The sequence below is a fragment of the Lampetra fluviatilis genome, unplaced genomic scaffold (assembly GCF_964198595.1).
Source record: "Lampetra fluviatilis unplaced genomic scaffold, kcLamFluv1.1 SCAFFOLD_388, whole genome shotgun sequence".
In the NCBI taxonomy this organism is placed as follows: domain Eukaryota; kingdom Metazoa; phylum Chordata; class Hyperoartia; order Petromyzontiformes; family Petromyzontidae; genus Lampetra; species Lampetra fluviatilis.
Window position 1 is genome coordinate 65,488 of NW_027621306.1, and position 22,126 is coordinate 87,613.

The window sequence follows — 22,126 nt, forward strand, 5'->3', positions numbered from 1 at the left end:
CTCTGTGTGTCTCTCTGTCTCTGTCTCTCTGTGCGTCTCTGTGTCTCTGTGTGTCTCTCTGTCTCTGTCTCTCTGTGTGTCTCTGTGTGTCTCTGTGTGTCTCTGTGTGTCTCTCTGTCTCTGTGTGGCTCTGTGTGTCTCTGTGTGTCTCTGTGTCTCTCTGTGTATCTCTGTGTCTCTCTGTGTGTCTCTGTGTGTCTCTGTGTGTCTCTCTGTCTCTGTGTGTCTCTGTGTCTCTCTGTGTGTCTCTGTGTGTCTCTGTGTGTCTCTGTGTCTCTGTGTGTCTCTGTGTGTCTCTGTGTGTCTCTGTGTGTCTCTGTGTCTCTGTGTGTCTCTGTGTGTCTCTGTGTGTCTGTGTGTCTCTGTGTGTCTCTGTGTCTCTCTGTGTGTCTCTGTGTGTCTCTGTGTGTCTCTGTGTCTCTCTGTGTGTCTCTGTGTGTCTCTGTGTGTCTCTGTGTCTCTCTGTGTCTCTCTGTGTGTCTCTGTGTGTCTCTGTGTGTCTCTGTGTCTCTCTGTGTATCTCTGTGTCTCTGTGTGTGTGTCTCTGTGTGTCTCTGTGTCTCTCTGTGTCTCTCTGTCTCTGTGTGTCTCTGTGTGTCTCTGTGTGTCTCTGTGGGTCTCTGTGGGTCTCTGTGTGTCTCTGTGTGTCTCTGTGTCTCTGTGTGTCTCTGTGTGTCTCTGTGTCTCTCTGTGTCTCTGTGTGTCTCTGTGTGTCTCTGTGTGTCTCTGTGTCTCTCTGTGTGTCTCTGTGTGTCTCTGTGTGTCTCTGTGTGTCTCTGTGTGTCTCTGTGAGTCTCTGTGTGTCTCTGTGTCTCTCTGTGTGTCTCTGTGTCTCTCTGTGTGTCTCTGTGTCTCTCTGTGTGTCTCTGTGTGTCTCTGTGAGTCTCTGTGTCTCTGTGTGTCTCTGTGTGTCTCTGTGTGTCTCTGTGAGTCTCTGTGTGTCTCTGTGAGTCTCTGTGTCTCTCTGTGCGTCTCTGTGAGTCTCTGTGTGTCTCTGTGTGTCTCTGTGTCTCTCTGTGCGTCTCTGTGCGTCTCTGTGCGTCTCTGTGTCTCTCTGTGTGTCTCTGTGCGTCTCTGTGTGTCTCTGTGTCTCTCTGTGTGTCTCTGTGAGTCTCTGTGTGTCTCTGTGTGTCTCTGTGTCTCTGTGTGTCTCTGTGTCTCTCTCTCTGTCTCTGTGTGTCTCTGTGTGTCTCTCTCTCTGTCTCTGTGTGTCTCTGTGTCTCTCTGTGTGTCTCTGTGTGTCTCTGTGTGTCTCTGTGTCTCTCTCTCTGTCTCTGTGTGTCTCTGTGTGTCTCTCTCTCTGTCTCTGTGTGTCTCTCTGTCTCTGTGTGTCTCTGTGTCTCTCTGTGTGTCTCTGTGTGTCTCTGTGTGTCTCTCTGTCTCTGTGTGTCTCTGTGTCTCTCTCTCTGTCTCTGTGTGTCTCTGTGTGTCTCTCTCTCTGTCTCTGTGTCTCTCTGTGTGTCTCTGTGTGTCTCTGTGTGTCTCTCTCTGTCTCTGTGTGTCTCTGTGCGTCTCTCTCTCTGTCTCTGTGTGTCTCTCTGTCTCTGTGTGTCTCTGTGTCTCTCTGTGTGTCTCTGTGTGTCTCTCTGTCTCTGTGTGTCTCTGTGTCTCTCTCTCTGTCTCTGTGTGTCTCTGTGTGTCTCTCTCTCTGTCTCTGTGTGTCTCTGTGTGTCTCTGTGTCTCTCTGTGTGTCTCTGTGTGTCTCTGTGTGTCTCTGTGTGTCTCTGTGTCTCTCTGTGTGTCTCTGTGTCTCTCTGTGTGTCTCTGTGTCTCTCTGTGTGTCTCTGTGTGTCTGTGTATCTCTGTGTCTCTCTGTGTGTCTCTGTGTGTCTCTCTCTCTGTCTCTGTGTGTCTCTCTGTCTCTGTGTGTCTCTGTGTCTCTGTGTGTCTCTGTGTGTCTCTCTGTCTCTGTGTGTCTCTGTGTCTCTCTCTCTGTCTCTGTGTGTCTCTGTGTGTCTCTCTCTCTGTCTCTGTGTCTCTGTGTGTCTCTGTGTCTCTCTGTGTGTCTCTGTGTGTCTCTGTGTGTCTCTGTGTCTCTCTGTGTGTCTCTCTGTGTGTCTCTCTGTGTGTCTCTGTGTCTCTCTGTGTCTCTCTGTGTGTCTCTGTGTCTCTCTGTGTGTCTCTGTGTGTCTCTGTGTGTCTCTCTGTCTCTGTGTGTCTCTGTGTGTCTCTCTGTCTCTGTGTGTCTCTGTGTCTCTCTCTCTGTCTCTGTGTCTCTGTGTGTCTCTCTCTCTGTCTCTGTGTGTCTCTATGTGTCTCTGTGTGTCTCTGTGTCTCTCTGTGTGTCTCTGTGTGTCTCTGTGTCTCTCTGTGTGTCTCTGTGTGTCTCTGTGTCTCTCTGTGTGTCTCTGTGTGTCTCTGTGTCTCTCTGTGTGTCTCTGTGTGTCTCTGTGTCTCTCTGTGTCTCTGTGTCTCTCTGTGTGTCTCTGTGTGTCTCTGTGTCTCTCTGTGTGTCTCTGTGTGTCTCTCTCTCTGTCTCTGTGTGTCTCTCTGTCTCTGTGTGTCTCTGTGTCTCTCTGTGTGTCTCTCTGTCTCTGTGTGTCTGTGTCTCTCTCTCTGTCTCTGTGTGTCTCTGTGTGTCTCTCTCTCTGTCTCTGTGTGTCTCTGTGTGTCTCTGTGTGTCTCTGTGTGTCTCTGTGTCTCTCTGTGTGTCTCTGTGTCTCTCTGTGTGTCTCTGTGTGTCTCTCTGTCTCTGTGTCTCTGTGTGTCTCTCTCTCTGTCTCTGTGTGTCTCTGTGTGTCTCTGTGTGTCTCTGTGTGTCTCTGTGTGTCTCTCTGTCTCTGTGTCTCTGTGTGTCTCTCTCTCTGTCTCTGTGTGTCTCTGTGTGTCTCTGTGTGTCTCTGTGTCTCTCTCTCTGTCTCTGTGTGTCTCTGTGTCTCTGTGTGTCTCTGTGTGTCTCTGTGTGTCTCTCTGTCTCTGTGTCTCTGTGTGTCTCTGTGTCTCTGTGTGTCTCTGTGTGTCTCTGTGTGTCTCTGTGTGTCTCTGTCTCTGTGTGTCTCTGTGTGTCTCTGTGTGTCTCTCTGTCTCTGTGTCTCTGTGTGTCTCTCTCTCTGTCTCTGTGTGTCTCTGTCTGTCTCTGTGTGTCTCTGTGTGTCTCTGTGTCTCTGTGTGTCTCTGTGTGTCTCTGTGTGTCTCTGTGTCTCTGTGTGTCTCTGTGTGTCTCTGTGTCTCTGTGTGTCTCTGTGTGTCTCTGTGTCTCTGTGTGTCTCTGTGTGTCTCTCTGTCTCTGTGTCTCTGTGTGTCTCTGTGTCTCTGTGTGTCTCTGTGTGTCTCTGTGTGTCTCTGTGTCTCTGTGTGTCTCTGTGTGTCTCTGTGTCTCTGTGTCTCTCTGTGTCTCTCTGTGTGTCTCTGTGTCTCTCTGTGTGTCTCTGTGTGTCTCTGTGTGTCTCTCTGTCTCTGTGTGTCTCTGTGTGTCTCTCTGTCTCTGTGTGTCTCTGTGTCTCTCTCTCTGTCTCTGTGTCTCTGTGTGTCTCTCTCTCTGTCTCTGTGTGTCTCTATGTGTCTCTGTGTGTCTCTGTGTCTCTCTGTGTGTCTCTGTGTGTCTCTGTGTCTCTCTGTGTGTCTCTGTGTGTCTCTGTGTCTCTCTGTGTGTCTCTGTGTGTCTCTGTGTCTCTCTGTGTGTCTCTGTGTGTCTCTGTGTCTCTCTGTGTCTCTGTGTCTCTCTGTGTGTCTCTGTGTGTCTCTGTGTCTCTCTGTGTGTCTCTGTGTGTCTCTCTCTCTGTCTCTGTGTGTCTCTCTGTCTCTGTGTGTCTCTGTGTCTCTCTGTGTGTCTCTCTGTCTCTGTGTGTCTGTGTCTCTCTCTCTGTCTCTGTGTGTCTCTGTGTGTCTCTCTCTCTGTCTCTGTGTGTCTCTGTGTGTCTCTGTGTGTCTCTGTGTCTCTCTGTGTGTCTCTGTGTCTCTCTGTGTGTCTCTGTGTGTCTCTCTGTCTCTGTGTCTCTGTGTGTCTCTCTCTCTGTCTCTGTGTGTCTCTGTGTGTCTCTGTGTGTCTCTGTGTGTCTCTGTGTGTCTCTCTGTCTCTGTGTCTCTGTGTGTCTCTCTCTCTGTCTCTGTGTGTCTCTGTGTGTCTCTGTGTGTCTCTGTGTCTCTCTCTCTGTCTCTGTGTGTCTCTGTGTCTCTGTGTGTCTCTGTGTGTCTCTGTGTGTCTCTCTGTCTCTGTGTCTCTGTGTGTCTCTGTGTCTCTGTGTGTCTCTGTGTGTCTCTGTGTGTCTCTGTCTCTGTGTGTCTCTGTGTCTCTGTGTGTCTCTCTGTCTCTGTGTCTCTGTGTGTCTCTCTCTCTGTCTCTGTGTGTCTCTGTCTGTCTCTGTGTGTCTCTGTGTGTCTCTGTGTCTCTGTGTGTCTCTGTGTGTCTCTGTGTCTCTGTGTGTCTCTGTGTCTCTGTGTGTCTCTGTGTGTCTCTGTGTGTCTCTGTGTCTCTGTGTGTCTCTGTGTGTCTCTCTGTCTCTGTGTGTCTCTGTGTGTCTCTGTGTCTCTGTGTGTCTCTGTGTGTCTCTGTGTGTCTCTGTGTGTCTCTGTGTCTCTGTGTGTCTCTGTGTCTCTGTGTGTCTCTGTGTGTCTCTGTGTGTCTCTGTGTCTCTGTGTGTCTCTGTGTGTCTCTGTGTCTCTGTGTGTCTCGGTCATTTTAACTTCGCATCAAAACCGTTTATTGAACAACTCCTCAACGGGCACATCACAAATACAAAGATCCCCCAGATAGCCTCTAGCAGGGCTGTAGGGGCAAGTGCTGAGACACAGACAAAGCTGCCCCAGGTAGCCTCTAGCAGTGCTGTAGGGGCAAGTGCTGAGACACAGACAAAGCTGCCCCAGGTAGCCTCTAGCAGTACTGCAGGGGCAAGTGCCGAGACACAGACAAAGCTCCCCCAGGTAGCCTCTAGCAGGGCTGTAGGGGCAAGTGCCGAGACACAGACAAAGCTCCCCCAGGTAGCCTCTAGCAGGGCTGCAGGGGCAAGTTCTGAGACACAGGCAAAGCTCCCCCAGGTAGCCTCTAGCAGGGCTGCAGGGGCAAGTGCTGAGACACAGACAAAGATCCCCCAGGTAGCCTCTAGCAGGGCTGTAGGGGCAAGTTCTGAGACACAGGCAAAGCTCCCCCAGGTAGCCTCTAGCAGGGCTGTAGGGGCAAGTGCTGAGACACAGATAAAGCTCACCCAGGTAGCCTCTAGCAGGGCTGTAGGGGCAAGTGCTGAGACACAGACAAAGCTGCCCCAGGTAGCCTCTAGCAGTGCTGTAGGGGCAAGTGCTGAGACACAGACAAAGCTCCCCCAGGTAGCCTCTAGCAGTACTGCAGGGGCAAGTGCTGAGACACAGACAAAGCTCCCCCAGGTAGCCTCTAGCAGGGCTGCAGGGGCAAGTGCTGAGACACAGACAAAGATCCCCCAGGTAGCCTCTAGCAGGGCTGTAGGGGCAAGTTCTGAGACACAGGCAAAGCTCCCCCAGGTAGCCTCTAGCAGGGCTGTAGGGGCAAGTGCTGAGACACAGATGAAGCTCACCCAGGTAGCCTCTAGCAGGGCTGTAGGGGCAAGTGCTGAGACACAGACAAAGATCCACCTATGGGGCTGGGTGACTATGGGGCTGGGTGACTATGTGGCTGGGTGACTATGGGGCTGGGTGACTATGGGGCTGGGTGACTATGTGGCTGGGTGACTATGCGGCTGGGTGACTATGGGGCTGGGTGACTATGGGGCTGGGTGACTATGGGGCTGGGTGACTATGGGGCTGGGTGACTATGGGGACGGGTGACTATGGGGATGGGTGACTATGGGTCTCGGTGACTCCGGGTCTAGCTGCCGGCCTCAGGGGTGACTGTGAGGGTCAGTTGCTCCACCCCTCGCCGCACAGCCAGGGTGAGCGTGGTGGAGCTCTGCACGGCCGAGAAGACCTCCTCCACTCGCTCCACCTTGAGTCCACCAACCTCCACCACCACGTCCCACGGGCGGAGGCCAGCACTAGTGGGAAGGTGGGAGGGGTGAGTGGGTGGGTGAGTGGGTGAGTGGGTGAGTGAGTGAGTGGGTGGGTGGGTGGGTGAGTGGGTGGGTGAGTGGGTGAGTGGGTGAGTGGGTGAGTGTGTGGGTGAGTGGGTGGGTGAGTGGGTGAGTGGGTGAGTGGGTGAGTGGGTGAGTGAGTGGGTGAGTGGGTGAGTGAGTGGGTGAGTGGGTGGGTGAGTGGGTGAGTGGGTGAGTGGGTGGGTGGGTGAGTGGGTGAGTGGGTGAGTGAGTGAGTGGGTGGGTGAGTGGGTGAGTGGGTGAGTGGGTGAGTGGGTGGGTGAGTGGGTGAGTGAGTGGGTGAGTGGGTGGGTGGGTGAGTGGGTGAGTGAGTGAGTGAGTGGGTGAGTGGGTGAGTGAGTGGGTGAGTGGGTGAGTGAGTGGGTGAGTGGGTGAGTGAGTGGGTGAGTGGGTGGGTGGGTGAGTGGGTGGGTGAGTGGGTGGGTGAGTGGGTGAGTGGGTGGGTGAGTGAGTGGGTGAGTGGGTGAGTGAGTGAGTGGGTGAGTGGGTGAGTGAGTGGGTGAGTGGGTGAGTGGGTGGGTGAGTGGGTGGGTGAGTGAGTGGGTGAGTGGGTGAGTGAGTGAGTAGGTGAGTGGGTGAGTGAGTGGGTGAGTGGGTGAGTGAGTGAGTGAGTGGGTGAGTGGGTGAGTGAGTGGGTGAGTGGGTGAGTGAGTGGGTGAGTGGGTGAGTGAGTGGGTGGGTGAGTGGGTGAGTGGGTGAGTGAGTGAGTGAGTGAGTGGGTGGGTGGGTGGGTGAGTGGGTGGGTGAGTGGGTGAGTGGGTGAGTGGGTGAGTGTGTGGGTGAGTGGGTGGGTGAGTGGGTGAGTGGGTGAGTGGGTGAGTGGGTGAGTGAGTGGGTGAGTGGGTGAGTGAGTGGGTGAGTGGGTGAGTGGGTGAGTGGGTGAGTGGGTGAGTGAGTGGGTGAGTGGGTGAGTGAGTGGGTGAGTGGGTGGGTGAGTGGGTGAGTGGGTGAGTGGGTGGGTGGGTGAGTGGGTGAGTGAGTGAGTGGGTGGGTGAGTGGGTGAGTGGGTGAGTGGGTGAGTGAGTGGGTGAGTGGGTGAGTGAGTGGGTGAGTGGGTGGGTGGGTGGGTGAGTGGGTGAGTGAGTGAGTGGGTGAGTGGGTGAGTGAGTGGGTGAGTGGGTGAGTGAGTGGGTGAGTGAGTGGGTGAGTGGGTGGGTGGGTGAGTGGGTGGGTGAGTGGGTGGGTGAGTGGGTGAGTGGGTGGGTGAGTGAGTGGGTGAGTGGGTGAGTGAGTGAGTGGGTGAGTGGGTGAGTGAGTGGGTGAGTGGGTGAGTGGGTGGGTGAGTGGGTGAGTGGGTGGGTGAGTGAGTGGGTGAGTGGGTGAGTGAGTGAGTGAGTAGGTGAGTGGGTGAGTGAGTGGGTGAGTGGGTGAGTGAGTGAGTGAGTGGGTGAGTGGGTGAGTGAGTGGGTGAGTGGGTGAGTGAGTGGGTGAGTGGGTGAGTGAGTGGGTGGGTGAGTGGGTGAGTGAGTGAGTGAGTGGGTGAGTGGGTGAGTGGGTGAGTGAGTGGGTGAGTGGGTGGGTGAGTGGGTGGGTGAGTGGGTGGGTGGGTGAGTGGGTGGGTGGGTGAGTGGGTGAATGAGTGGGTGAGTGAGTGGGTGAGTGGGTGAGTGGGTGAGTGAGTGGGTGAGTGAGTGGGTGAGTGGGTGAGTGGGTGAGTGGGTGGGTGAGTGGGTGAGTGGGTGAGTGGGTGGGTGAGTGGGTGAGTGAGTGGGTGAGTGAGTGAGTGAGTGGGTGAGTGGGTGAGTGAGTGGGTGAGTGGGTGGGTGAGTGGGTGAGTGGGTGGGTGAGTGGGTGAGTGAGTGAGTGGGTGGGTGAGTGACTCACCGGCTGGCTGGTGAGTGAGTGAGTGGGTGGGTGGGTGTGTGAGTGGGTGAGTGGGTGGGTGAGTGGGTGGGTGAGTGGGTGGGTGAGTGGGTGGGTGGGTGAGTGGGTGGGTGGGTGGGTGGTTGAGTGACTGAGTGAGTGAGTGTGTGAGTGAGTGGGTGAGTGAGTGGGTGAGTGAGTGAGTGAGTGAGTGAGTGAGTGAGTGGGTGGGTGAGTGACTCCCCGGCTGGCTGGTGAGTGAGTGAGTGAGTGGATGAGTGACTGAGTGAGTGTGTGAGTGAGTGGGTGAGTGACTGAGTGACTGAGTGAATGAGTGAGTGGGTGGGTGGGTGAGTGGCTGAGGGAGTGAGTGAGTGGGTGGGTGGGTGGGTGAGTGGGTGAGTGGGTGGGTGGGTGAGTGAGTGGGTGAACGAGTGGGTGACTCACCAGCTGGCTGGTGAGTGAGGAGTCACGCTGTGTATCAGCACTCTGTGAGTGAGTGAGTGAGTGACTGAGTGGGTGAGTGACTGACTGAGTGAGTGAGTGGGTGAGTGAGTGAGTGAGTGGGTGGGTGAGTGAGTGAGTGAGTGGGTGGGTGGGTGAGTGGGTGAGTGGGTGGGTGAGTGGGTGGGTGGGAGGGTGGGTGGGTGGGTGAGTGGGTGGGTGAGTGGGTGGGTGGGTGAGTGGGTGGGTGGGTGAGTGGGTGGGTGAGTCAGTGAGTGGGTGAGTGAGTGGGTGAGTGACTGAGTGACTGAGTGAATGAGTGGGTGGGTAGGTGAGTGGCTGAGGGAGTGAGTGAGTGAGTGGGTGGGTGGGTGTGTGAGTGGGTGAGTGGGTGGGTGAGTGGGTGAGTGAGTGAGTGGGTGGGTGAGTGGGTGAGTGGGTGGGTGGGTGAGTGAGTGAGTGAGTGGGTGAGTGGGTGAGTGAGTGGGTGAGTGAGTGGGTGAGTGGGTGGGTGAGTGGGTGAGTGGGTGGGTGGGTGGGTGAGTGGGTGAGTGAGTGGGTGAGTGGGTGAGTGAGTGGGTGAGTGGGTGAGTGGGTGGGTGGGTGAGTGGGTGGGTGAGTGGGTGGGTGAGTGGGTGAGTGGGTGGGTGAGTGAGTGGGTGAGTGGGTGAGTGAGTGAGTGAGTGGGTGAGTGAGTGGGTGAGTGGGTGGGTGGGTGAGTGAGTGGGTGAGTGGGTGGGTGAGTGAGTGGGTGAGTGGGTGAGTGAGTGAGTGAGTGGGTGAGTGAGTGAGTGGGTGAGTGGGTGAGTGAGTGAGTGAGTGAGTGGGTGAGTGGGTGAGTGAGTGGGTGAGTGGGTGAGTGAGTGGGTGAGTGGGTGAGTGAGTGGGTGGGTGAGTGGGTGAGTGAGTGAGTGAGTGAGTGAGTGGGTGAGTGGGTGAGTGGGTGAGTGAGTGGGTGAGTGAGTGGGTGAGTGGGTGGGTGGGTGAGTGGGTGGGTGAGTGGGTGGGTGGGTGGGTGAGTGGGTGGGTGGGTGAGTGGGTGAGTGAGTGGGTGAGTGAGTGGGTGAGTGGGTGAGTGAGTGGGTGAGTGAGTGGGTGAGTGGGTGAGTGGGTGGGTGAGTGGGTGAGTGGGTGAGTGGGTGGGTGAGTGAGTGGGTGAGTGGGTGAGTGAGTGGGTGAGTGAGTGAGTGAGTGGGTGAGTGGGTGAGTGAGTGGGTGAGTGGGTGGGTGAGTGGGTGAGTGGGTGGGTGAGTGGGTGAGTGAGTGGGTGAGTGGGTGGGTGAGTGGGTGAATGGGTGGGTGGGTGGGTGAGTGAGTGAGTGGGTGGGTGAATGGGTGAGTGAGTGGGTGAGTGGGTGGGTGGGTGAGTGGGTGGGTGAGTGGGTGAGTGGGTGGGCGAGTGAGTGGGTGAGTGGGTGAGTGAGTGAGTGGGTGAGTGGGTGAGTGAGTGGGTGAGTGGGTGAGTGAGTGAGTGAGTGAGTGGGTGAGTGAGTGAGTGGGTGGGTGAGTGACTCACCGGCTGGCTGGTGAGTGAGTGAGTGGATGAGTGACTGAGTGAGTGTGTGAGTGAGTGGGTGAGTGACTGAGTGACTGAGTGACTGAGTGAATGAGTGAGTGGGTGGGTGGGTGGGTGTGTGAGTGGGTGAGTGGGTGGGTGAGTGGGTGGGTGAGTGGGTGGGTGAGTGGGTGGGTGGGTGAGTGGGTGGGTGGGTGGTTGAGTGACTGAGTGAGTGAGTGTGTGAGTGAGTGGGTGAGTGAGTGGGTGAGTGAGTGAGTGAGTGAGTGAGTGAGTGGGTGGGTGAGTGACTCCCCGGCTGGCTGGTGAGTGAGTGAGTGGATGAGTGACTGAGTGACTGAGTGAGTGTGTGAGTGAATGGGTGAGTGACTGAGTGACTGAGTGAATGAGTGAGTGGGTGGGTGGGTGAGTGGCTGAGGGAGTGAGTGAGTGGGTGGGTGGGTGGGTGGGTGAGTGGGTGGGTGGGTGGGTGAGTGAGTGGGTGAACGAGTGGGTGACTCACCAGCTGGCTGGTGAGTGAGGAGTCACGCTGTGTATCAGCACTCCGTGAGTGAGTGAGTGAGTGACTGAGTGGGTGAGTGACTGACTGAGTGAGTGAGTGGGTGAGTGAGTGAGTGAGTGGGTGGGTGAGTGGGTGAGTGGGTGGGTGAGTGGGTGGGTGGGAGGGTGGGTGGGTGGGTGAGTGGGTGGGTGAGTGGGTGGGTGAGTGGGTGAGTGGGTGGGTGAGTGGGTGGGTGGGTGGGAGGGTGAGTGGGTGGGTGAGTGGGTGGGTGGGTGAGTGGGTGGGTGGGTGAGTGGGTGGGTGAGTCAGTGAGTGGGTGAGTGAGTGGGTGAGTGACTGAGTGACTGAGTGAATGAGTGGGTGGGTAGGTGAGTGGCTGAGGGAGTGAGTGAGTGAGTGGGTGGGTGGGTGTGTGAGTGGGTGAGTGGGTGGGTGGGTGAGTGGGTGAGTGAGTGAGTGGGTGGGTGAGTGGGTGAGTGGGTGGGTGGGTGGGTGAGTGAGTGAGTGGGTGAGTGGGTGAGTGAGTGGGTGAGTGGGTGAGTGAGTGGGTGAGTGGGTGGGTGAGTGGGTGAGTGGGTGGGTGGGTGGGTGAGTGGGTGAGTGAGTGAGTGAGTGGGTGAGTGAGTGGGTGAGTGGGTGAGTGAGTGGGTGAGTGGGTGAGTGAGTGGGTGAGTGGGTGGGTGAGTGGGTGGGTGAGTGGGTGGGTGAGTGGGTGAGTGGGTGGGTGAGTGAGTGGGTGAGTGGGTGAGTGAGTGAGTGAGTGGGTGAGTGAGTGGGTGAGTGGGTGGGTGGGTGAGTGAGTGGGTGAGTGGGTGGGTGAGTGAGTGGGTGAGTGGGTGAGTGAGTGAGTGAGTGAGTGGGTGAGTGAGTGAGTGGGTGAGTGGGTGAGTGAGTGAGTGAGTGAGTGAGTGGGTGAGTGGGTGAGTGAGTGGGTGAGTGGGTGAGTGAGTGGGTGGGTGAGTGGGTGAGTGAGTGAGTGAGTGAGTGGGTGAGTGGGTGAGTGGGTGAGTGAGTGGGTGAGTGGGTGAGTGAGTGGGTGAGTGGGTGGGTGGGTGAGTGGGTGGGTGAGTGGGTGGGTGGGTGGGTGAGTGGGTGGGTGGGTGAGTGGGTGAGTGAGTGGGTGAGCGGGTGAGTGAGTGGGTGAGTGAGTGGGTGAGTGGGTGAGTGGGTGGGTGAGTGGGTGAGTGGGTGAGTGGGTGGGTGAGTGAGTGGGTGAGTGGGTGAGTGAGTGGGTGAGTGAGTGAGTGAGTGGGTGAGTGGGTGAGTGAGTGGGTGAGTGGGTGGGTGAGTGGGTGAGTGGGTGGGTGAGTGGGTGAGTGAGTGGGTGAGTGGGTGGGTGAGTGGGTGAATGGGTGGGTGGGTGGGTGGGTGGGTGGGTGGGTGGGTGGGTGGGTGAGTGAGTGAGTGAGTGGGTGGGTGAATGGGTGAGTGAGTGGGTGAGTGGGTGGGTGGGTGAGTGAGTGGGTGGGTGAGTGGGTGAGTGGGTGGGTGAGTGAGTGGGCGAGTGGGTGAGTGAGTGAGTGGGTGAGTGGGTGAGTGAGTGGGTGAGTGGGTGAGTGAGTGAGTGAGTGGGTGAGTGAGTGACTCACCGGCTGGCTGGTGAGTGAGTGGATGAGTGACTGAGTGAGTGTGTGAGTGAGTGGGTGAGTGACTGAGTGACTGAGTGACTGAGTGAATGAGTGAGTGGGTGGGTGGGTGAGTGGCTGAGGGAGTGAGTGAGTGGGTGGGTGGGTGGGTGTGTGAGTGGGTGAGTGGGTGGGTGAGTGGGTGGGTGGGTGAGTGGGTGGGTGAGTGGGTGGGTGGGTGAGTGGGTGGGTGGGTGGTTGAGTGACTGAGTGAGTGAGTGTGTGAGTGAGTGGGTGAGTGAGTGGGTGAGTGAGTGAGTGAGTGAGTGAGTGAGTGAGTGGGTGGGTGAGTGACTCCCCGGCTGGCTGGTGAGTGAGTGAGTGGATGAGTGACTGAGTGACTGAGTGAGTGTGTGAGTGAGTGGGTGAGTGACTGAGTGACTGAGTGAATGAGTGAGTGGGTGGGTGGGTGGGTGAGTGGCTGAGGGAGTGAGTGAGTGGGTGGGTGGGTGGGTGAGTGGGGTGGGTGGGTGAGTGAGTGGGTGAACGAGTGGGTGACTCACCAGCTGGCTGGTGAGTGAGGAGTCACGCTGTGTATCAGCACTCCGTGAGTGAGTGAGTGAGTGACTGAGTGGGTGAGTGACTGACTGAGTGAGTGAGTGGGTGAGTGAGTGAGTGAGTGGGTGGGTGAGTGGGTGAGTGGGTGGGTGAGTGGGTGGGTGGGAGGGTGGGTGGGTGGGTGGGTGAGTGGGTGGGTGAGTGGGTGGGTGGGTGAGTGGGTGGGTGGGTGAGTGGGTGGGTGAGTCAGTGAGTGGGTGAGTGAGTGGGTGAGTGACTGAGTGACTGAGTGAATGAGTGGGTGGGTAGGTGAGTGGCTGAGGGAGTGAGTGAGTGAGTGGGTGGGTGGGTGGGTGTGTGAGTGGGTGAGTGGGTGGGTGAGTGGGTGGGTGAGTGGGTGGGTGGGTGAGTGGGTGGGTGAGTGGGTGGGTGGGAGGGTGGGTGGGTGGGTGAGTGGGTGGGTGGGTGGGTGAGTGGGTGGGTGGGTGGGTGAGTGGGTGGGTGGGTGAGTGGGTGGGTGAGTCAGTGAGTGGGTGAGTGAGTGGGTGAGTGGGTGGGTGGGTGAGTGAGTGGGTGGGTGAGTGGTTGGGTGAGTGAGTGAGTGGGTGAGTGAGTGGGTGAGTGGGTGGGTGGGTGAGTGGGTGGGTGAGTGGGTGGGTGAGTGAGTGAGTGATTGAGTGGGTGAGTGAGTGGGTGAGTGGGTGAGTGGGTGGGTGAGTGGGTGGGTGAGTCAGTGAGTGGGTGAGTGAGTGGGTGAGTGGGTGGGTGGGTGAGTGAGTGGGTGGGTGAGTGGTTGGGTGAGTGAGTGAGTGGGTGAGTGAGTGGGTGAGTGGGTGGGTGAGTGAGTGGGTGGGTGAGTGGTTGGGTGAGTGAGTGAGTGGGTGAGTGAGTGGGTGAGTGGGTGGGTGGGTGAGTGAGTGGGTGGGTGAGTGGTTGGGTGAGTGAGTGGGTGAGTGAGTGGGTGAGTGGGTGGGTGAGTGGGTGGGTGAGTGGGTGGGTGAGTCAGTGAGTGAGTGAGTGGGTGGGTGGGTGAGTGAGGGAGTGAGTGAGTGGGTGAGTGAGTGACTGAATGAGTGAGTGACTGACTGACTGAGTGAGTGGGTGAGTGACTGAGTGAGTGAGTGGGTGAGTGACTGAGTGAGTGAGTGTGTGAGTGAGTGGGTGAGTGAGTGGGTGAGTGAGTGAGTGGGTGGGTGAGTGACTCACCGGCTGGCTGGTGAGTGAGTGAGTGGATGAGTGACTGAGTGAGTGTGTGAGTGAGTGGGTGAGTGACTGAGTGACTGAGTGAATGAGTGAGTGGGTGGGTGGGTGGGTGAGTGGCTGAGGGAGTGAGTGAGTGGGTGGGTGGGTGGGTGAGTGGGTGGGTGGGTGAGTGAGTGGGTGAGTGAGTGGGTGACTCAACAGCTGGCTGGTGAGTGAGGAGTCACGCTGTGTATCAGCACTCCGTGAGTGAGTGAGTGAGTGACTGAGTGGGTGAGTGACTGACTGAGTGAGTGAGTGGGTGAGTGAGTGAGTGGGTGGGTGAGTGGGTGAGTGGGTGGGTGAGTGGGTGGGTAGGATGGTGGGTTGGTGGGTGAGTGGGTGGGTGAGTGGGTGGGTGGGTGAGTGGGTGGGTGGGTGAGTGGGTGGGTGAGTCAGTGAGTGGGTGAGTGAGTGGGTGAGTGGGTGAGTGAGTGGGTGAGTGGGTGGGTGAGTGGGTGGGTGAGTGGGTGGGTGAGTGGGTGAGTAGGTGGGTGAGTGAGTGGGTGAGTGGGTGAGTGAGTGAGTGAGTGGGTGAGTGAGTGGGTGAGTGGGTGGGTGGGTGAGTGAGTGGGTGAGTGGGTGGGTGAGTGAGTGGGTGAGTGAGTGAGTGAGTGGGTGAGTGAGTGAGTGAGTGGGTGAGTGGGTGAGTGAGTGAGTGAGTGAGTGGGTGAGTGGGTGGGTGGGTGAGTGAGTGGGTGGGTGGGTGAGTGGGTGGGAGGGTGGGTGGGTGGGTGAGTGGGTGGGTGGGTGGGTGAGTGGGTGGGTGGGTGGGTGAGTGGGTGGGTGGGTGAGTGGGTGGGTGAGTCAGTGAGTGGGTGAGTGAGTGAGTGGGTGAGTGGGTGGGTGGGTGAGTGAGTGGGTGGGTGAGTGGTTGGGTGAGTGAGTGAGTGGGTGAGTGAGTGGGTGAGTGGGTGGGTGGGTGAGTGGGTGGGTGAGTGGGTGGGTGAGTGAGTGAGTGAGTGGGTGAGTGAGTGGGTGAGTGGGTGAGTGGGTGGGTGAGTGGGTGGGTGAGTCAGTGAGTGGGTGAGTGAGTGGGTGAGTGGGTGGGTGGGTGAGTGAGTGGGTGGGTGAGTGGTTGGGTGAGTGAGTGAGTGGGTGAGTGAGTGGGTGAGTGGGTGGGTGAGTGAGTGGGTGGGTGAGTGGGTGGGTGAGTCAGTGAGTGGGTGAGTGAGTGGGTGAGTGGGTGGGTGGGTGAGTGAGTGGGTGGGTGAGTGGTTGGGTGAGTGAGTGGGTGAGTGAGTGGGTGAGTGGGTGGGTGGGTGAGTGGGTGGGTGAGTGGGTGGGTGAGTCAGTGAGTGAGTGAGTGGGTGGGTGGGTGAGTGAGGGAGTGAGTGAGTGGGTGAGTGAGTGACTGAATGAGTGAGTGACTGACTGACTGAGTGAGTGGGTGAGTGACTGAGTGAGTGAGTGGGTGAGTGACTGAGTGAGTGAGTGTGTGAGTGAGTGGGTGAGTGAGTGGGTGAGTGAGTGAGTGGGTGGGTGAGTGACTCACCGGCTGGCTGGTGAGTGAGTGAGTGGATGAGTGACTGAGTGAGTGTGTGAGTGAGTGGGTGAGTGAGTGGGTGAGTGAGTGAGTGGGTGGGTGAGTGACTCACCGGCTGGCTGGTGAGTGAGTGAGTGGATGAGTGACTGAGTGAGTGTGTGAGTGAGTGGGTGAGTGACTGAGTGACTGAGTGAATGAGTGAGTGGGTGGGTGGGTGGGTGAGTGGCTGAGGGAGTGAGTGAGTGGGTGGGTGGGTGGGTGGGTGAGTGGGTGGGTGGGTGAGTGAGTGGGTGAGTGAGTGGGTGACTCACCAGCTGGCTGGTGAGTGAGGAGTCACGCTGTGTATCAGCACTCCGTGAGTGAGTGAGTGACTGAGTGGGTGAGTGACTGACTGAGTGAGTGAGTGGGTGAGTGAGTGAGTGGGTGGGTGAGTGGGTGAGTGGGTGGGTGAGTGGGTGGGTAGGAAGGTGGGTTGGTGGGTGAGTGGGTGGGTGAGTGGGTGGGTGGGTGAGTGGGTGGGTGAGTGGGTGGGTGAGTCAGTGAGTGGGTGAGTGAGTGGGTGAGTGACTGAGTGACTGAGTGAATGAGTGGGTGGGTAGGTGAGTGGCTGAGGGAGTGAGTGAGTGGGTGGGTGGGTGTGTGAGTGGGTGAGTGGGTGGGTGAGTGGGTGGGTGAGTGGGTGGGTGAGTGGGTGGGTGGGTGAGTGGGTGGGTGAGTGGGTGGGTGGGAGGGTGGGTGGGTGGGTGAGTGGGTGGGTGGGTGAGTGGGTGGGTGGGTGAGTGGGTGGGTGAGTCAGTGAGTGGGTGAGTGAGTGGGTGAGTGGGTGGGTGGGTGAGTGAGTGGGTGGGTGAGTGGTTGGGTGAGTGAGTGAGTGGGTGAGTGAGTGGGTGAGTGGGTGGGTGGGTGAGTGAGTGGGTGGGTGAGTGGGTGGGTGAGTCAGTGAGTGGGTGAGTGAGTGGGTGAGTGGGTGGGTGGGTGAGTGAGTGGGTGGGTGAGTGGTTGGGTGAGTGAGTGGGTGAGTGAGTGGGTGAGTGGGTGGGTGGGTGAGTGGGTGGGTGAGTGGGTGGGTGAGTCAGTGAGTGGGTGAGTGGGTGAGTGGGTGGGTGGGTGAGTGAGTGGGTGAGTGAGTGTGTGAGTGAGTGGGTGAGTGAGTGAGTGAGTGACTGAGTGAGTGAGTGAGTGGGTGAGTGAGTGACTGACTGAGTGACTGAGTGAGTGAGTGAGTGAGTGACTGAGTGAGTGACTGACTGACTGACTGACTGACTGAGTGGATGAGTGACTGACTGACTGAGTGGGTGAGTGACTGACTGAGTGACTGAGTGAGTGGGTGAGTGACTGAGTGAGTGGGTGAGTGAGTGACTGAGTGACTGAGTGAGTGGGTGAGTGAGTGAGTGAGTGAGTGGGTGAGTGAGTGACTGACTGAGTAAGTGAGTGGGTGGGTGAGTGGGTGGGTGAGTGGGTGGGTGAGTGAGTGGGTGACTCACCGGCTGGCTGGTGAGTGAGGAGTCACGCTGTGTATCAGCACTCCGTGAGTGGGTGAGTGAGTGAGTGAGTGGGTGAGTGAGTGAGTGGGTGAGTGAGTGAGTGGGTGGGTGACTCACCGGCTGGCTGGTGAGTGAGGAGTCACGCTGTGTATCAGCACTCCGTGAGTGACGCTGGGAAAGGAACGATCCCTCAGCTGCAGCTCCATCAAGATCCTGCATCACAACCACCACAACCACCACAACCACCACAACCACCACAACCACCACCATCACAACCACCACCATCACAACCACCACCATCACAACCACCACAACCACCACAACCACCACCATCACAACCACCACCATCACAACCACCACCACCATCACAACCACCACAACCACAACCACCATCACAACCACAACCACCACAACCACCACCATCACAACCGCCACAACCATCACAACCGCCACAACCACCACAACCACCACCATCACAACCACCACCATCACAACCACCACAACCACAACCATCACAACCACCACAACCACCACAACCACCACCATCACAACCACCACCATCACAACCACCACAACAACCACCATCACAACCACCACCATCACAACCACCACCATCACAACCACCACAACAACCACCACAACCACCACCATTACAACCACCACCATCACAACCACCACCATCACAACCACCACCATCACAACCACCACCATCACAACCACCACAACCACCACCATCACAACCACCACCATCACAACCACCACAACCACCACCATCACAACCACCACCATCACAACCACCACAACCACAACCACCACAACCACAACCACCACAACCACCACCATCACAACCACCACCATCACAACCACCACAACCACCATCACAACCACCACCATCACAACCACCACCATCACAACCACCATCATCACAACCACCACCATCACAACCACCACCATCACATCCACCACCATCACAACCACCACCATCACAACCACCACAACCACAACCATCACAACCACCACAACCACAACCACCACAACCACCACCACCACAACCACCACCATCACAACCACCACCATCACAACCACCACAACCACCACCATCACAACCACCACCATCACAACCACCATCATCATAACCACCACCATCACAACCACCACAACCACCACCATCACAACCACCACCACAACCACCACCATCACAACCACCACAACCACAACCACCACCATCACAACCACCACAACCACAACCACCACAACCACCACCATCACAACCACCACCATCACAACCACCACAACCACAACCACCACAACCACAACCACCACCATCACAACCACCACCATCACAACCACCACAACCACAACCATCACAACCACCACCATCACAACCACCACCATAACAACCACCACAACCACCACAACCACCACAACCACCACCATCACAACCACCACCATCACAACCACCACAACCACCACCATCACAACCACCACAACCACCACCATCACAACCACCACCATCACAACCACCACAACCACAACCACCACAACCACCACCACCACAACCACCACCATCACAACCACCACCATCACAACCACCACAACCACAACCACCACCATTACAACCACCACCATCACAACCACCACAACCACAACCACCACCATTACAACCACCACCATCACAACCACCACAACCACAACGCAGAGATTATGCGGGTGGGTAGGTGAGTGGGTGAGTGAGTAGGTGAGTGGGTGAGTAGGTGAGTGAGTATGTGAGTGAGTGGGTGGGTGAGTGGGCGAGTGAGTGGGTGGGTGAATGGGTGGGTGAATGGGTGAGTGAGTGGGTGAGTGAGTGGGCGAGTGAGTGGGTGGGTGAGTGGGCGAGTGAGTGGGTGGGTGAATGGGTGGGTGAATGGGTGAGTGAGTGGGTGAGTGAGTAGGTGAGTGGGTGAGTGAATGGGTGGGTGAATGGGTGAGTGAGTGGGTGAGTGAGTGGGCGAGTGAGTGGGTGGGTGAATGGGTGAGTGAGTGGGTGAGTGAGTGGGCGAGTGAGTGGGTGGGTGAGTGGGCGAGTGAGTGGGTGGGTGAATGGGTGGGTGAATGGGTGAGTGAGTAGGTGAGTGGGTGAGTAGGTGAGTGAGTGGGTGAGTGACCGAGTGGGTGAGCGATAGGTGAGTGCGCTCACCTGGGGGTGAGTGTCAGCATTGTGATCCCAATGTATTTCTTTTTCGACACGGGAGCTTTCAGAGAAGCTGTGAACACAAAGACAATGGTGAGTGGGTGAGTGGGTGAGTGGGTGAGTGAGTGAGTGGGTGAGTGGGTGAGTGGGTGAGTGAGTGAGTGAGTGAGTGGGTGAGTGAGTGAGTGGGTGAGTGGGTGAGTGGGTGAGTGAGTGAGTGAGTGAGTGAGTGAGTGGGTGAGTGGGTGAGTGGGTGAGTGAGTGAGTGAGTGAGTGGGTGAGTGAGTGAGTGGGTGAGTGGGTGAGTGGGTGAGTGAGTGAGTGAGTGGGTGAGTGAGTGGGTGAGTGAGTGGGTGGGTGAGTGGGTGAGTGAGTGAGTGAGTGAGTGGGTGAGTGGGTGAGTGGGTGAGTGGGTGAGTGGGTGGGTGAGTGGGTGAGTGAGTGAGTGGGTGAGTGGGTGAGTGAGTGAGTGAGTGGGTGGGTGAGTGGGTGAGTGAGTGAGTGGGTGAGTGGGTGAGTGAGTGAGTGGGTGAGTGAGTGGGTGAGTGAGTGGGTGAGTGGGTGAGTGGGTGAGTGAGTGAGTGAGTGAGTGGGTGAGTGAGTGAGTGGGTGAGTGAGTGAGTGAGTGAGTGGGTGAGTGAGTGAGTGGGTGAGTGGGTGAGTGGGTGAGTGAGTGAGTGAGTGAGTGAGTGAGTGGGTGAGTGGGTGAGTGGGTGAGTGAGTGAGTGAGTGAGTGGGTGAGTGAGTGAGTGGGTGAGTGGGTGAGTGGGTGAGTGAGTGAGTGAGTGGGTGAGTGAGTGGGTGAGTGAGTGGGTGGGTGAGTGGGTGAGTGAGTGAGTGAGTGAGTGGGTGAGTGGGTGAGTGGGTGAGTGGGTGAGTGGGTGGGTGAGTGGGTGAGTGAGTGAGTGGGTGAGTGGGTGAGTGAGTGAGTGAGTGGGTGGGTGAGTGGGTGAGTGAGTGAGTGGGTGAGTGGGTGAGTGAGTGAGTGGGTGAGTGAGTGGGTGAGTGAGTGGGTGAGTGGGTGAGTGAGTGAGTGGGTGAGTGAGTGAGTGGGTGAGTGGGTGAGTGAGTGAGTGGGTGAGTGGGTGAGTGGGTGAGTGAGTGAGTGAGTGGGTGAGTGAGTGAGTGGGTGAGTGGGTGAGTGAGTGAGTGGGTGAGTGGGTGAGTGGGTGAGTGGGTGAGTGGGTGAGTGGGTGAGTGAGTGGGTGAGTGAGTGGGTGAGTGGGTGAGTGAGTGAGTGAGTGAGTGGGTGAGTGAGTGAGTGGGTGAGTGAGTGGGTGGGTGAGTGGGTGAGTGAGTGAGTGAGTGAGTGGGTGAGTGGGTGAGTGGGTGAGTGGGTGAGTGGGTGAGTGGGTGAGTGAGTGAGTGGGTGAGTGGGTGAGTGGGTGAGTGGGTGAGTGGGTGAGTAGGTGAGTGAGTGGGTGAGTGAGTGAGTGAGTGAGTGGGTGAGTGAGTGGGTGGGTGAGTGGGTGAGTGAGTGAGTGAGTGGGTGAGTGGGTGAGTGGGTGAGTGGGTGAGTGGGTGAGTGGGTGAGTGAGTGAGTGGGTGAGTGGGTGAGTGGGTGAGTGAGTGGGTGAGTGGGTGAGTGGGTGAGTGGGTGAGTGAGTGAGTGGGTGAGTGGGTGAGTGGGTGAGTGGGTGAGTGGGTGAGTAGGTGAGTGAGTGGGTGAGTGAGTGGGTGAGTGGGTGAGTGAGTGAGTGAGTGAGTGAGTGAGTGGGTGAGTGAGTGGGTGAGTGAGTGGGTGGGTGAGTGGGTGAGTGAGTGAGTGAGTGGGTGAGTGGGTGAGTGGGTGAGTGGGTGAGTGAGTGGGTGAGTGAGTGGGTGAGTGGGTGAGTGAGTGGGTGAGTGGGTGGGTGAGTGAGTGGGTGAGTGGGTTAGTGGGTGAGTGAGTGGGTGAGTGGGTGAGTGAGTGAGTGGGTGAGTGAGTGAGTGAGTGGGTGAGTGAGTGAGTGGGTGAGTGAGTGAGTGATTGAGTGAGTGAGTGAGTGTATGAGTGTGTGAGTGGGTGAGTGAGTGGGTGAGTGAGTGGGTGAGTGAGTGAGCTGGTGGGTGAGTGAGTGGGTGAGTGGGTGAGTGAGTGAGTGAGTGGGTGAGTGAGTGGGTGAGTGAGTGAGTGATCGAGTGGGTGAGTGAGTGAGTGAGTGGGTGAGTGAGTGTATGAGTGAGTGAGTGGGTGAGTGAGTGAGTGAGTGAGTGAGTGGGTGAGTGAGTGTATGAGTGAGTGAGTGGGTGACTCACTGATCTGGTCGTGGGAGTCAATCAGGAACTGGTGGATTCTATCGGCCGGGATGGCAAACGAGATCCCAGCCGTCACTTTCATGGTGTTCACTCCAATCACCTCGCCGTCCTGAAAACAACCACCACCACCACCACCACAACAACAATCACCACAACCACCACAACAACAACCACCACAACAACAACCACCACAACCACCACCACAACAACAATCACCACAACCACCACAAAAACCACCACCACAATTACCACCACTGCAACCACCACAACAACCACCACCACCACCACAGTCACAATCACAACCACCACAACAACAACAACCACCACAACCACCACAACAACAACCACCATCACCACCACAACCACCACCACCACAACAACAACCACCACCACAACCACAACAACAACCACCACCACCACAACCACCACCACCACAACAACAACCACCACCACAACAACAACAACAACCACAGTCACAACCACCACAATCACAACCACCACAACCACCACCACCACACTCACCACTCCACTCACCAAGTTCACCAGTGGTCCTCCGGAATTTCCAAACTGTGGGGAGAGGTGAGGAGAGAGGGGGGCTGTTAGTTCCACTCACCAGCTCACTCACTCACTCACCTACTCACCTACTCACTCACTCACTCACCTACTCACTCACCAGCTCACTCACCTACTCACCTACTCACTCACTCACTCACCCACTCACCCACTCACTCACCTACTCACCCACTCACTCACTCACCTACTCACCCACTCACTCACTCACTCACCTACTCACTCACCAGCTCACTCACTCACCTACTCACTCACTCACTCACCTACTCACCCACTCACTCACCTACTCACCCACTCACTCACCTACTCACCCACTCACTCACCTACTCACCCACTCACTCACCTACTCACTCACTCACTCACCCACTCACCCACTCACTCACCTACTCACCCACTCACTCACTCACCTACTCACCCACTCACTCACTCACTCACCTACTCACTCACCAGCTCACTCACTCACCTACTCACTCACTCACTCACCTACTCACCCACTCACTCACCTACTCACCCACTCACTCACCTACTCACTCACCCACTCACTCACTCACC

General features: G+C 57.2%; 1 protein-coding gene across 1 annotated transcript; it reads right to left on the minus strand.

The window, feature by feature from the left end:
• Positions 1 to 4,700: 4,700 nt before the first annotated feature.
• LOC144955063 (serine protease HTRA2, mitochondrial-like) lies at positions 4,701 to 21,594 on the minus strand. Its single transcript, XM_078885413.1, has 5 exons — positions 21,539 to 21,594; positions 21,005 to 21,113; positions 18,773 to 18,839; positions 16,711 to 16,806; positions 4,701 to 5,939 (listed from the first exon to the last, which is right to left on the minus strand). The coding sequence occupies exons 2-5, from the start codon at positions 21,084 to 21,086 to the stop codon at positions 5,774 to 5,776; spliced, it is 411 nt and encodes a 136-aa protein (XP_078741539.1). The 5' UTR covers positions 21,087 to 21,113; positions 21,539 to 21,594; the 3' UTR covers positions 4,701 to 5,773.
• Between the last annotated feature and the right edge of the window lie 532 nt (positions 21,595 to 22,126).